The sequence below is a fragment of the Trichomonas vaginalis genome, chromosome VI (genome assembly GCF_026262505.1).
Source record: "Trichomonas vaginalis G3 chromosome VI, whole genome shotgun sequence".
In the NCBI taxonomy this organism is placed as follows: Eukaryota; Parabasalia; order Trichomonadida; family Trichomonadidae; genus Trichomonas; species Trichomonas vaginalis.
The window spans coordinates 8,460,715-8,483,633 of NC_067208.1; the positions used below are offsets into that span (position 1 = coordinate 8,460,715).

Consider the following 22,919-nt stretch of genomic DNA (forward strand, 5'->3'; position numbering starts at 1 on the left):
AAATCAATGATTTTCATTAATGACGCCTTTAATGATTCATTAACTGTTGAATCCCTTAAAGTAATTAATGAACTGTCATGGGCTTCGCCCTGGTCGCTTCGGTCTGAAAACCTTCAGGACTCAAAGAGTCCGTTTGCGACTTTATGAAAGGTACACTGCAAACCGTCGAGTTTGGATCAAATGCTGTAGTTGGTGCAGGAATATTAATGATATAAGTCATTAAATCATTAAGTGACGTAAATAATGTTGTCGTTTTTGATTTAATTTCTTTAGCATCTGTTATATATGGTAATTTTATTTCTGTAGTTTCTGAATTAAAGATATTCGCTAAAATGTTTTGTAAACTGTTTTGAACAGCTGTGTAAACCGTTGAATCCGGAACTCTTACGATTTCACCATCCTTAATAAAAGGCATTGTACATGGCGTAGTGCTTGGGTCAAATCTTTCGGGATTATAATTCAACATATATTCTAATGCTTCATATACAGACTTATATACTGTTGTGTCGTTCTTCATGACAACTTCACCATTTACAATGAATGGCATTGTACATGGAGTTAAAATAGGGTCAAACTTTTCATAGTCCTTCCATGTTATGTATTTCTCGGTATTTCCATCACTGATAACAATATATTTGTCAGTAAGTGTGAGAGAGTATTGACCAAAATATAAACGTTTAGCTCTGTCAGCTTCATACGCATATGCAGCAATACTCATATTTTAATGAGAATAAAATGTTGTTCTATTTGCAAAGTACAGACCCAAACGAATACGGGACAGTAAAGCTACAAACAAACTTAGGTCTTCAGAATGAAGCACTTGCTTTCAGAGTTGTTGACTTCAATACTATCGCTTCATTCGTTATAACACATGAAACAGATTTCATGGAGCTTGAAATAGATGGAAAGAAGCATGAAATAAGATTTCACAATAATGTAGAATATAAGATGGAAACATTAGCTGGAGTGTTAAATGCTCTCATAAATACTACAATAAACAAGGAAACGAAGAAAACTTAATGAATGTTAAACTTATTGCAGGAGTTTTGAAGTTCAGTTATGCAAAGGAGTTTAAGATAACACGAATGAGTCATAGAGTTCAATTGCTTCTGGGCATACCATATGACATTTCCTTTGAAAAGTTGACAAAACGATTGAGATGAAATCTGTTCCATACGTATGTTATGGTAATTGTTTGTACATTGAGTCAAAAATAGCTAATGTCACAGGTATTTCAGGAGTTAATAGTAAAGGTTCAGTAGAATATAAATCTTCTGTTATGCAGTCAATTCAATGTTCATTCCAAACGTTCCTGTCATAGCAACTCATTTAGGTAAATGGGTTCGCATTAGTCCTCATAATTTGAAAGACATGCAATTCAGACTTGTTGACTTTCAAGGCGAGCCTGTAGAACTGAAGGCACCAGTGCGAATGACTGTTGAAGTTGACTTTTTAGAAAATATTAAATGCAACAGCTTACAAGAGAACTCAGAGCTAAAAATATAAAGTATGAATGTTATGTATTAGGTCATGAACTTTGGTTGTTGCTGTTTGATGAAACAAATGAGTTAGTTATGTCAGTCAAGAGAACAGAAAAAGGCGTCAAAGGCGCCGAGCGCAAAGCGCTATATTGTGTTAGTGAAAACTGCACCAAGTCAATAAGATTAGGTTTGCATTATGAAGATGAGTTCGATACTGTTGAAGAAGTTTTGGATAGATATTACAAATTGCTTTAATTTACTAAAACATATTTCAAACAAAGTTTATATTCTGTTGAAAGTTTTGTATACTCGTTCGAATATTTATACTTAAACTCAACTCCTGTAGTTCCTGGTGTTTCAATGATGCGGATGTTACCTATTTTCATGAATGGTGGCGTTTGACCACAGCATTCGATTTCAGGGTCGAGATAGTCAATGACACATTGTTTCCCTGTTATTCGTGAGATAACATTTTCAAGGTCCTCCTTTGTTAGAATTATTTGGTTCTTGCTTATAAGATTTGTCAAAAGCTTCTTATCGTCTTTGAGTAAAATAGTTTGGTATAACTGAAGAAGGTAATGGTCTACGTTATCTGAAGGATTCGTTTGAATGTTTGTGTAAGGGTTGTCGTTGGCTTCTCTTGAAAGAATTTGGTCCAGTGGTGGATACTCTAACTTAACATCTGATGTAGCGTTAGCGTTTGAAGCTGAGTTTAAATTCACGGATTTCAGTTCTGGTTCTTTTTCTTTCAAACACTCTGAACTATAGTTCTTTATGACAATATTGTTTGTCGTTCGTGAGTCAACATTTGATGTTGGTTCAATTGGAACATTAACGGCACCAGCTAAGATGGATTTGCTTCTCATTTCATATAGAATAAAAACCTTTTATATGTATGAAATGAACAATATACTCGACAAGGGTTTGAATGTAAAGCTAACGAATGAAAATATTGTTGAATTCACTGAGACAGGAGCTGTGTATAAAGATGTAGAACTACTGAACAAAAGAGCTAAGGGAAGAAGCAGGAACATGAACAAAGGGTGGAAGCCTATAAAAATTTATGTCAATGATGGCTCAGGAGGTTCAAACATAAAGTATGCAGAAAGTTATAGAGTTTATGCTCTCAAAGGTGAAAAGCCTTCATTTAAGAACAGCTATTCTAACGCATATCCTCAAAAGCTAACGGATGGGGAAGTGGATGATATGAATGACAGCAAAAATATTAACAGAAATGGCGACAGAGATGCATGGAATTTGTTTACCATCAGTCAATTGAAGGTTAAACTTTAAAACAATGTTGGTCGTTCCCATGGAATATTTTTGACTTTAATGGTATTAGTCATGATATGAATCTCAAGGTATGAACGAGGAGAGATGAGAGACTTATATGCTTCCCAAATTTCTTCAAAAGGTAATGTTATACCTGACTGTTTCCAAATGAGTTCAATATCATAACGTGAGAAACCTTGAAAGATAACGAAGTCAGTTATGAGACGTTTTATGTTTAAAGCAAGAAACGCCATGTTTGCATAAGTATTGCTACAGTTAAGTGGTAATGTCTGACTTTAGTATGATGTTAGCTAATGGTGAGTCAGGCTTTGACACTAAACCTTTTCCGGCGAAGTCGTCGCAAACGAGCAGAGTGTTTGAAGGATACTTTTTGAAGGGGTATTTTGAAAGTTTTGACAGAATGTAGTTTGTAAGTCGTTTCATATCGTAAACTCCTGAGTACTGACGTAAGTGGTGTTTGTCAATAATTCTTTCCATCTCCTCAGAAGTCTTTTGCATTCCTGACTGTATAAATTCAACGATGGCATAATATTTCCTCTTACGTCGAATGTAACGTTGAAGAAATTCAATGAGTTCACTGTCTGGAACTTTAACGACAGAGGCTTGAACTTTACATAAATGTTTTCGCTGTTGAGTCCATAGAGTCTGAAGTTGCTGATATAATGATTTGGTCATAATATGAGTCGTTTCCTAAACGCTCTGTTATGAGTATATGACGAATGAGGTTAAATGTCTTACCTGAACCCATCTTTCCACAATAGAAATAAACCCATTTGAACAGAACTCATAATCTTACTGAAAGGAAGAATGAGAGAAGAGTTAAGTTTGTCTGTAGTTTCATTCATGTCTTCATCTACGTCATGTATTAAATGCTTCATTTTATCTCCATTAAAAATGCAAGTCAGAAATATTCAGAACATAGCACCGAGTCTAACTGACAAGAGTATAAAGATATACTATGAACACGTTATGATGAAACCAACCAAAATTCAAGAAAGTCAGTATACTTATGAATATCCAAGACACTGGGTAGAGTATGTAGGAGGTGAGAAAGCTATTGAAATCAGACAGGTTCGAAGTATTCCAGCAGGAAGAACAATATTATTGAAGAACTTTAATGTTTTGAGATATAATGATGAAAAAAGAAGCAAGATAGTTTTCCTATTGCTGTGTATGTGAACCTAGACACAGGAGATGACATGAAAGTTTTTAATACAAAGCTTCAAACGGTAGTGAGAGAACAACTGACTGCGGAAGGACATCCATTACCTTCAGAAGTTACCATAGTATATAATTTTGAAACAAATGCAATAGATTTTAAAGTCGTCTCTGCAAAGAAGTCAGGTTTTACATTTAATGAAGCAGATGTATATTCGAATGAAAACTTCAAAGCTATTGCATGGTTAGATAATGACGATTGCTTTAAGAAAATATTTAAATTCAGTGACTCAACGATGTCAATAGATGACCTTCGTGGAATGTTACCATCGACGTTTACAGTAGAAGGTTCAGCAGGATTGCTTACAAGATTGTCAATTGGTGGTATTTGGTCTCGTGAGAACATTGTTATAAAATCCAGTATAAGTGAATTTGCTGAAGAATCTATATTATGTCTTTCAAACTACATGTATTCGCCACCGAAGCATTATAGTATAACAAACTTTGTCAGTAAGTTTAACATAAGACTTGTCGAACCTTCTTCAATGAAAGATGTTGTGCTACCTAAAGATGGAAAGGATGGACTCATTATTGAGATGATTTTAATGCATATTAAATGAGCTTGTTCTTGAAGGTCATTCATGATGAAATAACTGTTGTAGAAGATGTTAGCAATTGTTCAGACATTTTGAAGCGTATAGATGATATAGAAATAAGTTAGATAGACCGCAAAGCGGTGAGGGCGAAGCCCGTGAGAATGTTTATGTTTCATTGACTTTCTCCAGTAACGAGAACTTTTATGAGATAATATTGAAGAGAGATGATTTTAATATGGTGTAAATGGTAGCTTGGGCAGCTTTAGGCGCAATGGGAACAAAAGCATTAGCATTTGGAGCAAAAGCACTTGGGGCTTATGACGCAGTAAATAAAATGAGTGGAGGAAGGGTTTCGAAGACATTAGATGCAAATAAAGGGAAGATTGGAGGCTGGGTTGCAAAGAAGTTAAGATTAAATAAAATAGGGCTCATAAATAAAGCATCCAATTTGGTTGCGACTGAGTCAGAAAATGCTTTAGGAAAGGACGATGAGTTTGCAAAACACGCAAAAGACTTTAATGACCAGATGAAAGGTGAAACAATGCATTTAAATAGAGTCGATGGAACTCTTCCTCCACCAGTAGTTCTTCCGTATGGTCCCTATGGAATGTATGGAAATCCTTACGAAAGACCATTTGACCCATTGACTGGTGGAAGTAACTGGTATCATTACGGACGAAGAAGAAAGACAGTTAAGCTGGAGACAGACGTGAAGAAAGCAACTAAAAAGAAACCAAGGAAGAGAGTTATAAAGCAATGAATTCAACGGGTGAAAAAACAGGTGAAAAAAGAGGTGACATCTCACCACTTCACCTAAATTTATTTTTGGGCTATGTTTTCATACGTGTGAGGGTGGTGATATCATTAATTTTAAGTTTATTTTTTATTTACTGAAAATTTTTATTTGGATGTAAATGACAGAACAAAAGCAACTCATTCGAATTCCACAGTATAACAAACATACATTTAAACATTTATTCTTCCTTCCTGAGCATAACATGTTCTTTCAAATACATCCGAGACCAGTTGACTTTTCATTGACTGTGTATAAAGATAGAAATAGTTATATCATTAAACCATACGATGACGAAGGTAAGTTATGTAAATTGTACGTTAAGAAGTTAGAGAAAGTTTATGGCTTCAAGTATGACTACAATAGGGTTAACACTGATGATGAAGATATTGAGGAAAATTTATGAGAACATTAGTGAAGTCGTTAGTGAGAACGATAGTGAGAACGTTTATTTTTACATTAGTGAGCTCGTTAGTGAAGTGAAGTGGGTGGCTTTGTAAATATTTAAGGTTAAATTAGTGTTGTCGTTTGTGTTGTAAAATATACGTTACCGGTTTTGTAAAGTGTCAAATTCACAAGTATTGGATAAAGTGAAAACGCAGTGCCACAGTGCCGAACACTTGTATACTAACTAACACAACTTTTTATAATCATACATTTCTGCAGATATACTTAAACATCTTGTTCAAGGTTAAATCAAGGAAACAAGTATCCATCGTATGAAAGATTATTAGCCATGAAGATAGCACAATCAGTATTGATTACTTGGTGAATGATTGTACAGGCAGTATCAAAGTTAAGAATTTCATTTCAGATGATAATCCGGAGCCAATTCCAGATGGAACATACGTTTTTGTTGTTGGACGAATTACACCTGCTATTGAAGATGGAATATCTTCATTCACAATCAAACCCATAACAGAATTCGATCAAATTCCTTATCATATGCTTTACTCATTGTTCGTACACTTACAGACAACAAGAGGAACACCCCCAGACTCCTCTTTCGCTCAAGCACCAAAGCATGTTGAAACATCCGCTCCAGCACCTCCTCCAATGCGATCAAGCGAAGACAGAGATGAAAAGATTAAGAACGATGTCATTGAATTCCTCAAAGAGAACAATTCAGATCGCGGAACTCCAGAAGAACAAATTATTCAACATTTCTCACACATATACTCCGCAGAAGAAGTTAAGAAAGCAGTTGAAACAGCAAACTTTAATGGTGAAATCTACTCTACAAGCGAAGATAATTGTTATAATCCTTGCTAAATTTTGAATAATTTTCTCTCGAAATCATTGTTACTGATACAATATTTAATGTTTGCTCTAATAAACCATCATTTTTCTGTAATAATTTTTTGAAATTAAAATATTTCAATCTCTTCTTATTTTCTAATGAATTTTTAATTAAGTAATATCTTTATATGGATTTCATAGCTCATTAATTGCACATTTCCTTCTAATTTTAAGTTTTTAGCTAATAATCTATTCAATATATTTTTAATAATCATGCTAGAACATATTGTAATAATGCACATGCGTTTTTATTCATAATACAGCATGCCCTCTCGCATAATAGCAAACTTATAGGAGTCGATACAGATCCAATGCTTAACGAAGGGTTTGCAAAGTTCTTAATCAGCGCAAGCTTTCATGTGTTACTCCAATCTATGCTGTTCCACTTGTTATCGACAACGGCCACCTCTTCCTAACATCAGGTCTTCGTATCATCGTCCGCATCATCATTGATCACAAGTACGGCTGCTTTTCTGCTCGAACAACAATCCACTGATGCAAATCTGTCCAAGTTGGTGGAGAGAAGAACATCTTCCCATACCAATGGAATGCTGAAATGTTATTCAACTCTTCATTGTTTTACGAACTTCCAGTTCTTTCTATCTACGACCGCGCTTAACTCTCTGGGTCCACGATTCCATATTATCATAAGGATATTGGTGATTCGCTCACCTATGAAGTCACACAGGAGGCTAAGCGACACATCAGTATTCTCAACTTGTTCTGCCCAATTCCTCTTGAAGGAGTTCCGACCATCTTGTAAATTCTTTAGTTCGTCGGTGTCTCTGACTTAAAGTACTAAGAATAAATTTAATAAATAATAAATATTTCTACATAACAAGTCATTTAGCCATTATTTCTACTTGAAACCAGCAACAAAAAATCGAGATATAGGAAGAACAATATGCATTTTATTTATTTACTAAAACAATACAAAGAGAAGTAATGATATGATATGAATAATGATAAACAATTTCATCATATGTGATAATATTCTTCTTTATCACTAAATCTAAAATAGGAAACTCTGCTTCACACAGATATGATGAAAAGTGAGAAAGATGATGAATAGAATATATATTTTGAACATTATTTGTTATAACTGATTGATATGTTTTACCTATTATTCTGTCACAGAAAGAATCTTTAACTGTAATTGAACCAGAATAATCTTGATAAAATTCTTTTCCTGGTCCTGTGTTTCCAAGAAATGAACAGTTTTCAATAAGAACAGTTGATTTACCTGCATAGAATGTAGTTCCATAATCAGATTTTTTGAGTTCATTATTCAAAACATTACAAAAATTAAAATTATAGTTACCATAAATTAAATTTAAAATTCTATAATATGATGTTGTGTTACAAAATGATGAATATGTTACATTACTTAGACTTGTTGGATACCATAGATATATTCCTGAGTCATAGTTTGCTTCACAGAAACTTGTGTTGATTGATTTAACTTCAATATTTCCATAATAAAGATGGTTTGTATAAGATTTTTCTAAATTTCCGCATTCATAAAAAGAACTTTCATAAAGATAATTTTTATTATTTGATTTAGAAACTAAGGAAACATATGAATGATGTCCATAGGAGTTTGTTTTTGATTTGTAGCCACATGTTCGGTATTGGACAATGGAACTATTACAGTTAAAGTAGATAGATCCACCATTTGTATTACTGCTGCAGTTAGTAAATGAACAATATGAGTTAAGAAATTTATTGCTTGTATTCGTAAAATAAATGGCACTATTAGTTGTAATGGTGATGAATATACAGTTATATAAGAAGCATTCATTATTTGTTGATGTTGCATTAACATTTGTGCCATTAATAGGTTTTGAATTATGTGATGTATTGTAAAAGAGTTCCCAAACATCATCAGGTGATTGATCAAAGTGTAAATTATTCATAGTTGATGTGTGTTTTGATACTGTTATCTGAAAATCGTGATTGAATTTCATTGTTTTCATCAAAAAAATGAATCGGCATTATTTGACATTTCAATGATGTAAATGTCAAATAATGCCGATTCATTTGAATCTTATATTCAAGTTATGAAATTGCGATTCTTTTAGCTGTCATCAGCATTTTAACAGCTAGTGCATGGAAACAATGATGTAAATCATTCTAATCTTATATAAAAACATCGATTTTGCTGATTAAATTTTTGGATTTCGTAATAAAATGATCAATATTGTAAATAATTAAAGCTATTGTACTTACACATGATTTGTATATTATAAAATGTATGAAATATCGACTTAATTCGCTTGAAAATTTGAAATAGGGAGAATCTTTATATAAAACGCCTAATATCTAACAATTATTACATTAAATGAATACTTAAATTTGAGTAATCGATGATTTATATGAATTCTCTGGTCTGAATAAAGAATATCGAAAATTAGTTTGATTTTGGGGTTGTTTTGATAGTATTGTCAAATGTAATGATGTAAAAACATGAATTTATTAGTAAATACATGCTCGTGTTTGAGTAAAAATAGATATTTGTTGTTGTGAAATAAGTATTTGATTTCTTGTAAATCTTGAATGAAAACAATAAGTTCGTATCAATGGGAAAATCGAATATGTAGCTATTTAATTTGTATCAAAAGAATTTTTTAATGAGAATTTAAATTTCGAAGAAATTTGTTATGTATCGTTGAGTTTTGTAATTAAAACTGATATGTTAATGATGTGATTTGCTTTTTTAAAACATTTATTAGTCTTGATGAAATAATTTTTCTTTTAGTTAAACATTTCTTCTGAGTTTGCTAATAAAGACGGAGTCCTTTGTGAATGTGACATAGGCGCCCGAGAACCGTATGCACAAAAACTCTTATTGGGTGTCTTGTCTTTAGATATTCTTTCAAAAATATGCCAAATTTGATTGATGATTTCTAAAAAAGTAATCTAATCATCTGATGCCATTAATTGTATTTAGAAAAAAAATTCGTTCTTTTAATTTTTTAAGAGTATCACAGCAGCCAAATGATTAAACTTTCCTTGATTTACGATACAACTAATTCACCAAATGCAGTGCAATCGAATACAAACAATCGAATCTCCTAATTGATGAATCAAATAGTCCATTTTTCATTGAATTATTTAATCAAATCGTCTCTAATCATAGCAATCCTCCAAAATCAATCAGTAGTACACATGTTATCTTTGATCAATTCTTACGTTATAAAGAGAAGAGCACATTTATATGATCTCAAGTATATTTTTGATTTTTTTTACAAATCTTGTCAATAAGACATTTGAAGTTGTTACCGATACAGTTACATAATTTTGAGATACAAATTCACCGCGCAATATTATTTTATTAAACTAAAACAGAGATAATTTTCTAAAAATTTAAATCATACATTGATCAGTACCTTGTAGAAGATACACATATTGATTTCAAATTCGTATGCATTGAAATGTTCGACGACATTTACACTGTTCGTTTTGAACCTATAATTATTCCATTTATAGTTGAAATGACAAAAATTTACCACATCAAGATAAGCGATGATACAATCGAATTGATCTCACATTTCAGCATGATACAAATATCAATAATATGTAAACTAAGAAAACATTATTGATATACTTAAGGGTGCACCCGTATGTACGTTTATTTGAGAGGAGGAGGATTACCCTCTCAATTTTGAGGGATTCGTTAGTTTATTTTCTCGATGAATATGCAATAAAATTTGATTTTTACCTTATCAATATACTTCATATAATATACACATGTTCATGTAAAAACTTTTTCCCAAAATCCTCAGGAATTAAGGGATTTTTGAATTTTAAAAATTTTTTTCGAATTTTTTCGAAAAAAAAAATACTTTCAGAACAGCCTTAACGGCTAAGATTTAGGAACAATGTTAAGTATCAAAAAGAAAGGAGGTCTGATATAGACAACATATATCGTTGAAGGTTGAAAAAATCTCTAATATTTGAGCCCAAAATTTCAAATTTTAATTTTTTGAAAAAAGAGGCCACCCGTATGTACGTTTATTTGAGAGGAGGAGGAGGATATTTTTGAAAGGGTGAAACATTATGAATATGTTAATTATATAATAATATGTATTATTATAAAAAAGAAAAAATAAAGCACGTTAAGGGAGGCTTCCGACCAGAAAGCCCTCTCAATTTTTTGTGATGTTTACACCAAAAGTGAGATTCGTTAAGCGTTTTTCTCGTTGAATATTGAGTTTCCCGGATTTTAAGTTATTCATAAAGCTTCTCTATATTATACCCTATCTACTGATATGATTATTTTTGAAAAATCTCTTAAATCGACCTGCACTGAATTTTTTAGGGAAAATTCGAAATTTTATAGGCGTTTTCTGTAACGTTTTTTTACGGAATAAAATCCGAAAAATAATTTTTTGAAGAATCATTTGGGTAGAATACTTATCGAAAATTATATTTATTATAATTTTGGTCGATAAAAATAAGCGGATTCAAAACTGGCAAAAACCCTTTCGGCAATTTGTGGACGATTCCGAACCCCCTCATTTTTGAAATTTAATAAGAAAAATAGAATCTTTATTAAATATAGATTTTAAAAAACTTGGTTATAAATTACGAAATTTTCTCACTTGGGCTAAAAAGTGACAATTTGGTCGGAAGCCACCCTTAAAATTTTTCTTTCTTGATTTTTTACAAAATCTACTTAGAATTATGCAAAATATGACTAAATAATTATAAATTTCAAGTTAAATTTAGGGTTGTTAAAAATATCAAAAATTAGCGTTTTGAAGACACCATGGTGTCTTATAATTTTCCCTTCCTTATTGGCGTGTAGAAATAAATGCGCCAATAGATTGAAGAAGAAGAATTGTTTTTCTCTTAATGAACTTTAATCCTTTTGATATAAGAATATTAAAAACATTAATATAATTTCGATTTCGGAAATTAAATTTCCAAATTTTTTGTCAATTTCGGAAATAACAGGATCCCGCATCCAACACGCAACAACAAAACACAAAACACACTTTTTGGTTCTTTCATCGTTTTAATCGTAATTTATGTAATACATGATTTGGATAAATTTTACAAAAATAGAACCTATATTATATTCTTTTCAAAGATTCTTGCAAATCATCAAAAATAATTGTATTTTAAAAAACGATCAAATTATCCTTTCATTATTTTAAACTTAAATTAGTTTTTATGATTGACTAAAGCAATCATATTTATTCATCATTAAATAAACAAAAAAATAATATTTGAGAGTTATTTCAAAAAAAAAACACATTGAATTTATTAATTTGTCTCAATTTCAGTATTATAAATTTTTATAATTTCAATATTTTGAAATACACTTTTTAATATTTCAATATTTATGATATTTCAATGTATTAAGTGGTCTCAAATTGAGCTTCTCAAATATAAGTTGGCCTATTCAAATAATAAAATTAAATAATATTTAAAATAATAAATAAAAGTGATTGAGGTCATAGCAAAACGGCTGTTTCAGTCATTAATTCTTAAAAATAAAAAGGGTAAAAACTAAATACAATGGGTAAAATTCAATAGTGTCTGTGCTATCGTTCAATTTGAAGGTGTCTTTTGAAACCGCAAGACACATTGAATTTTTGAATAGTGTATTATGGTTTGACAGACACCAATGAAAAAAATAAAATGATATTTATTTTAAATATATAAGATCCTTATATAAAATATAAATATTTTATCGTTTTATTTTCTTGTTTTAGAAATGTTTTTTATTGAAAAATCAATAAAACTAACTCCAAAATAAAATTTTTGATTTAAAGACACTATGATGACACCAGGCAAATCTTCCAAGACACCTATCGTCGGGAATCTAACAACCCTAGTTAAATTTTAATTTTGATAAATAATTTAAATTTCAAAATATCAAAAAAAAGGTAGTGGGGCTTCCAGGGGCTGCGCCCCTTCTAGCCCATGATAAATTTTGCCCAAGACCCAAGAGGAGGACCGAACCGAAAAAACCAGAATTTTCGAAAAAGTGACACCAACTATTAAAGTTATTTTATTACTAGATTTATTTACAAATTATAAGATAATATCATTAACCGAATATATTTTAAAAAAAAAAGGTAGTGGGGCTTCCAGGCACTTCGTGCCCTCTAGCCCCGAAGATGTTTAGTATAAATGAAGTTTTTATTCTGAGTCAAAGTTCGGGTCTTCTGCGTTATATGCAACGTAATTGAACCATATCTTGTATGGATGGTTCAAATCCGATGAAACAGAAATGGTTTCACCGGGGACTAATACCAAGTTTCCTTCCCAGTAGTCTTGACCATTGCTAAAGAATATGCAAACCAATTCTTCGAATACAATTTCTTGTCCACTTTTGCGTTGGAAAATGACTCTTACACGGTCACCTGGAATGACTCCATCTTTTTCGTTGTCTTCATTCTGTAACGAAATAGTACGAACGAGGAAATGGTTGACAATTTTGTTGTAAACGAAAACGATAAAAACGGCTTGACAGTAAAGTGATACTTTACATGGCAAAAAATAGAGCCTTACTTTTGAGATACTTGAGATTGAAACTGAATCTTATGAGGCGGTGATCTTGAATCACTACCTCATAAGGTTCAGTTTCATATAAAATTTGTTGCAATTTGTTATTCTTTTGCAATTATTTCTTATAAGATTTTACATCTTTTAGCGGGGAATGTTTGTTATCATGTATATATTATAAATATCTACACGAAGTTAGTATGGTTAAGTCGTGTATGGTGGCACTGCGTTCCACATTACCCAATACTTGTGAATTTGACACTTTACAAAACCGTTAACGTATATTTTACAACATGAACGCAAAAACTAACTTAACCTTAAATATTTACAAAACCGCCACCCACTTCACTTCACTAACGAACTCACTAATGTAAAAATAAACGTTCTCACTATCGTTCTCACTAACGACTTCACTAATGTTCTCATAAATTTTCCTCAATATCTTCATCATCAGTGTTAACCCTATTGTAGTCATACTTGAAGCCATAAACTTTCTCTAACTTCTTAACGTACAATTTACATAACTTACCTTCGTCATCGTATGGTTTAATGATATAACTATTTCTATCTTTATACACAGTCAATGAAAAGTCAACTGGTCTCGGATGTATTTGAAAGAACATGTTATGCTCAGGAAGGAAGAATAAATGTTTAAATGTATGTTTGTTATACTGTGGAATTCGAATGAGTTGCTTTTGTTCTGTCATTTACATCCAAAATAAAATAAAAAATTATTTAAAAAATAAACTTAAAATTAATGATATCACCACCCTCACACGTATGAAAACATAGCGCAAAAATAAATTTAGGTGAAGTGGTGAAATCTCACCTCTTTTTTCACCTCTTTTTTCACCTCATGAATTCATTGCTTTATAACTCTCTTCCTTTCTCCAACTCTTCTAACTTCTTCTTAAGTTCAGCAATGTTGTCCTCATGAAGTTTAATCTTTCTCAAAATTCCTTCTTTATCTAATGGTTGCTTTATCTTTCTAAACTGAACTCTACCATCCTTCATAGTATGAACGTAAAAACCTTCTGGAACCGCTCCTGATTTAATGTATTCTACCAAAAATTTTTGTTTCATTGCTTCAGTGACTTTAGTCGTCATTTCAATCAAATAAAAATGTTCAAATAAAATAAAAATAACGTTATTTTTTCAGTAAGGAAACGCAGGAGTTTTACGATTTATTTGAGGAGTAGGTTCTGGTTTAAATGTTGGAGTCGGTTTAGGAGTTGACTTTTGAACAGGAGTTTGTACTTTCATAGGTTCAGGAGTCATTGAAGGTGTTGTTTGTGATGGTGTCGGAGTTTGTTCAAATTCAGCTACTTCAGTATTATTTATAACATTTGCTTTATTTCTTTTCAACATCATAACTGCTCCTGCTGTAGCTAGCAAACCTAGTGGGAGACCATATCTTATATAAGGACTTGACCAAATGCTATTTTTGACAGGAGCTGGTGGAACACCTAACCTTGGTGAGACTGCTCTTTGCCATTGTGCAGCTCGTAAGAAATATTCAATAGGTGCTCCATAATCGTTTGGTAAAGTTTGTTTCATAGATGGTGAAGGTTCACGAGAGCTTGATGAAGAACTCATTTATAAGCTTTAAAAATAAACGTTCATCCTTTATTCCTCACTGTCGTCCGTGGCTAAGTTATAGTCGTCAAGTCTTATTATTGGTATGCCTGACTGTCTTACTTGTATTGCAAAGCAACAATCCCTCATAAATCCAATAAGTGGCTTTGGTACATTTTCAGTTGCTAGTTCAATAGGTCCTTTAACAGACAATTTGTATGTTATTGGAGCAGTAGATGTTTGACCTTGCTGGAAGCAAAAGTCCACTTCTGTTGGAAAACCACATAAGAAATGTGTGTTGTCATAGCTATCCCATTTATGTTCCACACTACCATCATCCACCAATGACCTCATAACATCTTCATTAAATCCTATCATATCATTGTTTGTATTGCAGGCGTTCGCAACCATTTCATAAAATACAGGTCCATATGATTTTCAGGTTCTGCAGGCATATTTCCATAAGCTCCCATGGAAAGCTGAAGATATTTAAACTTAGGGTTCTCAAAATTAACATAATAGTTGTCTTTCTTTCTAAATAGTGCCCAAATACTTTTAACATTAATAGGCGTATAAGCTGCTGTAAATGTTGCACTTGAACTATCTGTATTCTTTGAGAATGAACCGTCCATAGGAATCCAATCCATAACTTTAACAGGAAAACATAAAGCCTCGTTTGTATAATGTTCTACAAGTTCTGTATAAATGTTAGGGTCTAAAGAGAATGACTTTGGATGAATGAAACATTCATTAAAATCCATCTTTGTTCGAAATAGTTGCTGGTTTACAGTTGTAATAGTAACTGTTCCACTAGCTTCTACTGCCTTCGTTATCATAGTGAATGGTTCATTCCATGGAACAAATTTATTTGTCGGTGGATTTGAATCTGAAGCAAATGCAACTTTAAGAGTTGGATTGAAAGCAATGATATCATTTACAGATATAGATGTGCATTGTAAGGCGTCGCTACTGAACTTTACTTTAAGCTGAATGTTTCCTGCAAAAGCTGGAATAAATCGAATAGCTTCTAATGGAAGGAATCTTCTAACAGGAATTCTTAAACGAAGCTTAAAATCAAATGATTTTCCTGCTGTAATTGGACCACTAACAATTTGTCCTGTTCTGCATGTTCCCGAATGACTCCATACATCTTCATGTCGAGTCTTTGAAAAAACATCTACTTTCTTTATTTGTTCGGTAGTTTGTGAGTTTGAAGTTATATATGCTTCTTCTCTTGCGTTGTCTTGAGAATATACGATACGACCATTTGCAAGGATTTGATATCCAGCAACTGCATAGAAAGCGTCATCGAAACCAATCCAAAATCCTGGTGGGTTTGTTTTATTGGAACCTGAACCAATTTCTTTATCTACAATAAATTGACCTTCCATTTTATACGTAATGAATGTATTGTAAAGGTCCAACATATTTTCACCAGGAGGTGAGAGATTGAATGTTACCCATGTGTTATCTTTAGCAGTTCCAGGTTGTGATGGAATCTTTGCGTCAGAATATTTTCTATTAGTGTCACCAATTTGAACTGCATTGTCTATGATATCGAAATATGAGCGAATCTGATGAATATGCTCTGCTGGAGTAAATTCGTTTAACTGTTCGTTCTGCATGTATTTACTTCGGATAAAAATATCTATTTACTTCATTATTCTCACTCTTCTTCTTGGCATTCGTGGTGGAAGTTGTTTCTTGACATTTTCAATGAACTGTACATTCTCTTTTGTCTCAACTTCTTTCACTGGGGGTCAGGGTTCTTTGACTCGGTTTGTTTTTCAATGAAATTCACGAACTTTGCAATAAGCTCTTGGTTCGTTATTGAAAGAACATCTGGCTTCTTTTCTTCTGGTTCTATTGACTTTTCAGTTTGAATAGAAGGCTTAACATGGGCTTCGTGGACTTCACCCTTGCCATGCACCTTAATGTTGTCGCTCTCTGCATTCGCTAATGGTACCTTTCTTTTTCTTACATATATTTTACCATCTTTACTCTGACTTACATAATAGAAAGGATGTTGTATTCCTCTGGCGTCATTTAATATAATAGACTCTCGTTCTGATTTTGACAAGCTCATTTTACATCGGTTAAAGTTTTAATTTAGTTTTTTATCTACAGTCAAATGACTCAGTCAAATCCTACGGACAAGACCCAAGGGGTCATAGATGTTGAAGCATTGAAGAAAGAAATTCGCGAGCAAATTTTATCCGAACTGAAGGAACAAAAACAAGAACAAAAGCCAGAGAGACCAAAGAGAAAACTTAGTGAAAAACAACTTGCTGCATTAGCTGCTGGAAGACAAAGAACCCACGTTTGCTGGCGAAGAAAGCTAGAGAAGAAGCAAAAGCAAAGGAAGAACAAAAAGCTAAAGAAGCTGAAGCAAAGAAAGAGTAAATGGTTTATTTTATCCAAACTAAATGTATAGACAAATACCTTTATCTGTTGCGTTCAGTAGTGAAAACCCTGACGTCAAAATAAAGGGGAACAGAGTAACGTTTAAGTTTCCAACAGACTGGATTGTGAACATAAATGAAGAGAAGTACATTGGCATAACATCTATGTATATAACACGTGCTTTCAGAAAGGTTGACTTTATACTTCAAGTCGAGATAGAAAATGACGAACAGTCTTTAAGCGCCCAAAACATTCACATATACAAATACTTTAAAGACGATACAACATTGTTGCAATGTATGATTTCATTTAATGAGATGTTCGAGAAAAAGTTCAATATTGAAGTACAAACTTTACAGCCTTTACGTGAGTTTCTTGCACAACTGAAGGAAGAAGGTAGTCAGCCACAACTTATAGACTTTCATTATGAATTTAATGAAAATGAAGATGGAACACATGACTGTCAATTCATTGTATTCTCACCATTCAATGAAGTCGCTAAAAGAAAGAAAATCCATTACGTATAAGATTTCAAATCTCCGAACCAAGTGATGATTTTAAGAATGTTTTCAATTATGATGCAATGCTTCCGAGGAAAAATGAATTTTCAAAGATTGTAACACCTGGCATTTGGGATAGAAAGCAAGCAATACTTTACTCTAATATAGCCAAAGGCGTTGAAAATGAGTTCATTGGTCATACAAGAACTTCACCACTTCCTAACCCTAAATACTATAAATTAACTGGCTTCAATCGTGAGTTTTGGATAGACATGTTCTCCACTCATGACCATAAATGTCCAGTGTTCTTGCCTCCAGATGGGAAGGACTGTCTCTACATTGAAGCACAACTCTTAAACTCTACCATCGCAGTATTGTAAAATCTACGCTAGCTTTATTTTTATCACGAATGACCTCATTGCTGACAAAAATAAGCCGCTAGCGGCAAGGGCGAAGCCCATGACCTCATTCATGACCTCATTCATGACCTCATTCATGACCTCATTCATGACCTCATTGCTGACAAAAATAAGCCGCTAGCGGCAAGGGCGAAGCCCATGACCTCATTCATGACCTCATTGCTGACAAAAATAAGCCGCTAGCGGCAAGGGCGAAGCCCATGACCTCAGAACTTCAACTCAAAGAGTCCGGAGACAAAGTCTCATGGTTTTTAGGTTATTCAATAATTAATTATTTTTGAAGAACTGGAGGTGCTACCATGCTACCATGTGCTACCAGGTCATTTAACTTCTCTGAAAATTCATGACAACACGACATTTTGACAACAGTTCAGGAGGAAGGTAGTTATGAATTATTTTTGAAGAACTGGAGGTGCTACCATGCTACCATGTGCTACCAGGTCATTTAACTTCTCTGAAAATTCATGACAACACGACATTTTGACAACAACACAGGAAATAAACTTCTTCATCGTAAATGTTTTGTCATGACTTCTTCTTCGTAAATGTTTTTGTCATGAATTTTCCCGAAATAAAAATATATTTTAGTTTTTTAAAAAAATATATTTTATTTTGTATGTAAAGACAGATGTACACTGAACTTGTTGGTCAAAATGTATGGAAAGAATGTTTACAAGATGAAGAGTATGAAATTCACTGTTCTGAGCCTTTTGAAATAAGGAAGAAAGAAACCAAGAGAATTATACATGAATATAACAGAGGAACAGGTTATATTTGTGTAACATTAAACCTCAAAAAGTACCAAAAACATGTTCTCATAGCTACTCATTTTATTTCCAATCCGAACAATTTACCGTGTGTGGACCATATAAACCATCAAAGAGACGACAACAGAATCTCAAACCTTCGTTGGTGTTCTAGATCTGAAAACAATAGAAATAAAAGCAAGTATGGTGATATAGTTTATGAGTTCGTTGATGAAATATCTGACGAAGCAATTGAAATAAACTCTTATGGAAAGCATGACTTAGAGTTCTACTACTATGTTGAGAATGAGGACGCATTCTATTACTATACAGGAGTTAACTATAGAAAAATGCATGTTTGTTTCCTAAAATCAGGAATTGCATATGTTACTTTGACGGATACTGAAGGAAAGAAAGTTCAAGTTCGTTTAAACGTTTTCAAGAGGTTATATGATATTCAGTTTTGAACCATGAATTTTCATGAATTTCCTTAAGACAGAAAAATAAAGTTAGTTATGAATTATTTTTATTTTTTTATTCCTATATAAATGACAGCAACAAACAACAACAGCAACTATATCGTTTCTGATGAAAAAGTTATTGATTCATTAGCTGAGGAATTAGTTGTGGCAGAAACTAAAACCCTCAACGAAAGAATTGGTGAAAACAAGATTGATTTACATAACTACCTCAAACATGATGGAGGAAGAGGAAGGAAAACTGGTATGGCTTTATTAGTAAATAAAATATCAAATTTAACGATTATAGATGTTGATATCAATAAATCATACGATGATGAACTTAAAGAAACAGTTAGAAAAGACATTTTATCAAAACTTTCGGATAAAGATGTTATCGTTAAAACCGCTTCAGGAGGTCTTCACATTTATTGCAACACTAATTTCTTCTATTCAGTTTCGAACAGAATGATTAAATGCTATTCTTGCAATGATTATGATATTGACATAATGACTTCTATGGATGATTCAAAGCGTTCATTAGTGGTTATGGCTGATTCAAGAGTTCGCAAGAATGCAACAGAACCAATCAATACATACTCATTCATTCGTGGAAGTTATGATTCAACATTAACCAGAACAGTAAACGATATATTAAATGATTTGAATATTAAGGTAAGAGTTGAACAGAAGAACGAAGAAATAAAGAATATCATGAATGAAAACAAAGATGTAAACATTGACGATAAACTAGCTCAAAGCATAGTTGATGGCATCTGTGATTTTGAAGTACATAATGACGGTGGAAACATGAATTTAGAAAAAGAAATAACATTATTCACACTGTTTCAAGCAATTAATTCGTTACCGGATCATTTAATTAATGAAGCATACGATAACGTTTATAACTTCTGCAGCTTAACAGAAAATGCAAAAAGTAATTTTGAAAAAGCACGTGGTAGATATGCACATTTAATGACTTCTCCATTTGTTTTGGTGAAGATTCTAAAACTATATCAAAAGGAATATTATGATGAATATGTTTTACCTTTATTACGTAAGCCAAAAATAACATTTGATATCAAACTTGATGACTCGTTTTTGATAACAGATATTAGACGCAAGGCTGAAAATCATCAGTATAAAAACAGTTCTGAAGTAATTGAGGATTTATCACGTGTAATTCGTTTTGTAGATTGTGGAAACAAATATTTCATTCAAAAGGACTATAATATCCACGACAAAATGAATCAAATATCATTTGTTCTTCAGTCAAACATGAAAGAGTCACTCAAAATGATTAAATTATTTAAAGAAGAAGGTAAAACCATAACAGCATGGGATGTACTACTAAATCAATTGTCTTCATTAACCGTTAAGGGTGTTTGCTTTAAATCTGATTCCCCAGATGTTTTCTCAACGTTTCAGGGTTATAAATACAACATTTTCGAAAAACCAGATTACTCAAAAATTGAGATGTTTATGAATTTCATTAAAGAAGCCATTTGTGATAATAACGATGAAGTGTATAAATACCTTCTCGGCTGGATTGCATCAATGATTCAACATCCCGGAATCAAGAATGAAACAGCAATTATTTTGAAAGGACTTCAGGGAACAGGTAAAAACAGATTTACAGACATTATTTCTGAACTCCTCGCTGGTTATTCATGTAAAAACATTACTGAAATAAGTGAGCTAACGGGTAATTTCAACTCAGTTGTTGAAAATAAAATGCTTCTTATACTTAATGAACTCAAGAATGTGGGTGAAGATAGACTCGCAAACTTCAACGCTTTGAAATCAATTATTACGGATAATGAGATAAGAATTAATGAAAAGAATCAACCCAGAAGAACAGCTCAGAACGTTGCAAACTTCATTTTCGTAACTAACAACGTCTACCCTGTCAAAATTGAAGTTGGAGACAGAAGATACGTAGTTTTAAGAGTTAATGGTAAATTCAAGGGTCAATTTGATTACTTCAAGAATTTAATGGATTCATGCACAAAGGAATTTTATGATAATTTACTGACGTATTTTATGCAATATGACCTTTCATCATTTAATGTACGAATCATACCGATGACTGAAGCCAAACAAGATTTAATTGAATTATCAACAAATCCTTTAGATGTATGGATAAATACACATTATGATGAATTGTGTGCAGGTATGACGTGTAAAAATGCTCTATTCTGCAAACCATCAGACATGAAAGACAAGAATTTCCAAATGAGTATTAAGGATAAATGTGATAGGAAACATAGAAGAATAGACGGTAAACAAACATGGTGTTATGTTTTGAAAGAAGAAATGAAAGGATTATATAAACAGGTTGAACCAAACGATAATGAGGATTCATTTACTGACGATGAAATACCTGTAAATGAGCCGCTAACGGACTCTTTGAGTCCTGAAGGTCTTTCAGACCGAAGCGGCGAGACCTGAAGGTCTAGCTTTATAAAGTATGATTGGAATTTATTTTTGCATTAATCCTGCTGTGTTGTCAAAATGTCGTGTTGTCAGTAATTTTCAGAGAAGTTAAATGACCTGGTAGCACATGGTAGCATGGTAGCACCTTCGGTTGTGCAAAAATAATTCATAACTACCTTCCTCCTGAACTGTTGTCAAGAAGTCTGTAAACATGCCATGCATAACGAGGTGAAGCCCACATTGCTACAGCATTTACTAAAAGTCTATGAACATAATAACCTTTCAAACCAGGTGCCAAATTCTTGCGATTTTCGTACGGAATCTCTTCCCTCGGTTTTCCGAGGGAAGCAATCATATGAGGAAATTCTTCTAAAAGTTCTTTTGCCTGTTGGTTTTCAAACCAATGATATGCTTGCTTTGTAGAACGAAGAGCGTTCATTATACTTTGCATTTGATACATATCATCTTGACTGAACGAATGAGTCTCAATTGTTTGTTATATTGTATGTATTCGTATTCTTCATTTATGGCTTCATGAACGATAGCAGTTGTTGTGTTCTCTAATGTTGACATTACTGTCTTACATACAGGATAAAAAAATAAATAAAATAAAAACTAACTTTATTTTTCTGAGATAAACACTATTTCTTCACAACATTAAATTTTATCCTGTATGAAATGACTTTAAAAAGATTATTGACTGACTTCGAATACTATCTCATTGACGCACTGACAGACCCTCAAAACTGTGTTGAAAGTTCTTTAAGCTTTAAGATTGAAGGTACGACGCATTTTGTCTTCACTTACGTATTGAAAGAATATGACCGTTATCATAACGAAGTGAATCAAACACTAATAAAATTTGTAGATAAAAAATTGGTTAACAATGAATATTTTAAACGTGAAGACCCAAACACTGCTGGAGATGATGAAGAATACAGACAAGTTATTGAAAAAAATAACGCAAGATTAGCAATGATAGAAAAGAAGTTTAATGAATGTCTTACAAACACGTATGAATATCTTATGCGGTGGGAAGCCAGATGGAAATAAATTTACGTCAAATATGCAATTTATAAAATCTTATGTCGACAGGCTACGTAGCACAGTGGTCTAAGGTGGTGTTATGGAGGGGTCAAGGTCTGTGGTTCGAACCGCGACAGCGCCGTATTTTCTTATTTTCTTTATTTGTCTTGTTTGTCGTGAATAAAAAGTATCATAAAAGTGCTCTATCTTCCACGGG

The 22,919-nt window shown here is 32.7% G+C and overlaps 7 protein-coding genes and 4 pseudogenes across 11 annotated transcripts, besides 5 other annotated features; 7 read left to right on the plus strand and 4 right to left on the minus strand.

Moving 5' to 3' along the window:
- Positions 1–5,954: part of a mobile genetic element that runs on past the window's edge.
- On the plus strand, positions 2,373–2,774 carry TVAGG3_0828570 (uncharacterized protein; the record flags this gene model as incomplete). Its single annotated transcript, XM_051248368.1, has 1 exon — positions 2,373–2,774. The coding sequence occupies one exon, from the start codon at positions 2,373–2,375 to the stop codon at positions 2,772–2,774; it is 402 nt and encodes a 133-aa protein (XP_051083843.1).
- Positions 4,911–5,288, plus strand: TVAGG3_0828580 (protein of unknown function, DUF4107 family; the record flags this gene model as incomplete). The annotated part of the gene is made up of 1 exon (XM_001299525.1): positions 4,911–5,288. A coding segment is annotated over one exon (378 nt), but the record flags the coding sequence as incomplete, so codon positions are not given.
- A 194-nt stretch (positions 5,955–6,148) lies between the features above and the next one.
- Positions 6,149–6,649, plus strand: TVAGG3_0828590 (uncharacterized protein; the record flags this gene model as incomplete). Its single annotated transcript, XM_001279148.2, has 1 exon — positions 6,267–6,593. The coding sequence occupies one exon, from the start codon at positions 6,267–6,269 to the stop codon at positions 6,591–6,593; it is 327 nt and encodes a 108-aa protein (XP_001279149.2).
- Positions 6,650–10,742: 4,093 nt separating this feature from the next.
- Positions 10,743–11,261: a mobile genetic element.
- A 1,437-nt stretch (positions 11,262–12,698) lies between these two features.
- Positions 12,699–12,779: a mobile genetic element.
- Positions 12,780–13,072: 293 nt separating this feature from the next.
- Positions 13,073–13,332: a mobile genetic element.
- A 20-nt stretch (positions 13,333–13,352) lies between these two features.
- Positions 13,353–22,919: part of a mobile genetic element that runs on past the window's edge.
- Positions 14,295–14,507, minus strand: TVAGG3_0828640 (kinase C-related family; the record flags this gene model as incomplete). Its single annotated transcript, XM_001299528.1, has 1 exon — positions 14,295–14,507. One exon carries the CDS (start codon positions 14,505–14,507, stop codon positions 14,295–14,297), a length of 213 nt encoding a protein of 70 aa, XP_001299529.1.
- On the minus strand, positions 14,802–15,550 carry TVAGG3_0828650 (annotated as a pseudogene). The gene has a single exon. A coding segment is annotated over exon 1 (749 nt).
- On the minus strand, positions 16,370–16,800 carry TVAGG3_0828660 (annotated as a pseudogene). The gene has a single exon. A coding segment is annotated over exon 1 (431 nt).
- On the plus strand, positions 16,846–17,117 carry TVAGG3_0828670 (uncharacterized protein; the record flags this gene model as incomplete). The annotated part of the gene is made up of 1 exon (XM_051248369.1): positions 16,846–17,117. A coding segment is annotated over one exon (272 nt), but the record flags the coding sequence as incomplete, so codon positions are not given.
- Positions 17,141–17,969, plus strand: TVAGG3_0828680 (annotated as a pseudogene). The gene has a single exon. A coding segment is annotated over exon 1 (829 nt).
- Positions 18,665–19,249, plus strand: TVAGG3_0828690 (HNH endonuclease family; the record flags this gene model as incomplete). Its single annotated transcript, XM_051248370.1, has 1 exon — positions 18,665–19,249. One exon carries the CDS (start codon positions 18,665–18,667, stop codon positions 19,247–19,249), a length of 585 nt encoding a protein of 194 aa, XP_051083845.1.
- Positions 19,331–21,691, plus strand: TVAGG3_0828700 (uncharacterized protein; the record flags this gene model as incomplete). Its single annotated transcript, XM_051248371.1, has 1 exon — positions 19,331–21,691. One exon carries the CDS (start codon positions 19,331–19,333, stop codon positions 21,689–21,691), a length of 2,361 nt encoding a protein of 786 aa, XP_051083846.1.
- On the minus strand, positions 21,849–22,249 carry TVAGG3_0828710 (annotated as a pseudogene). Its single transcript has one exon. A coding segment is annotated over exon 1 (401 nt).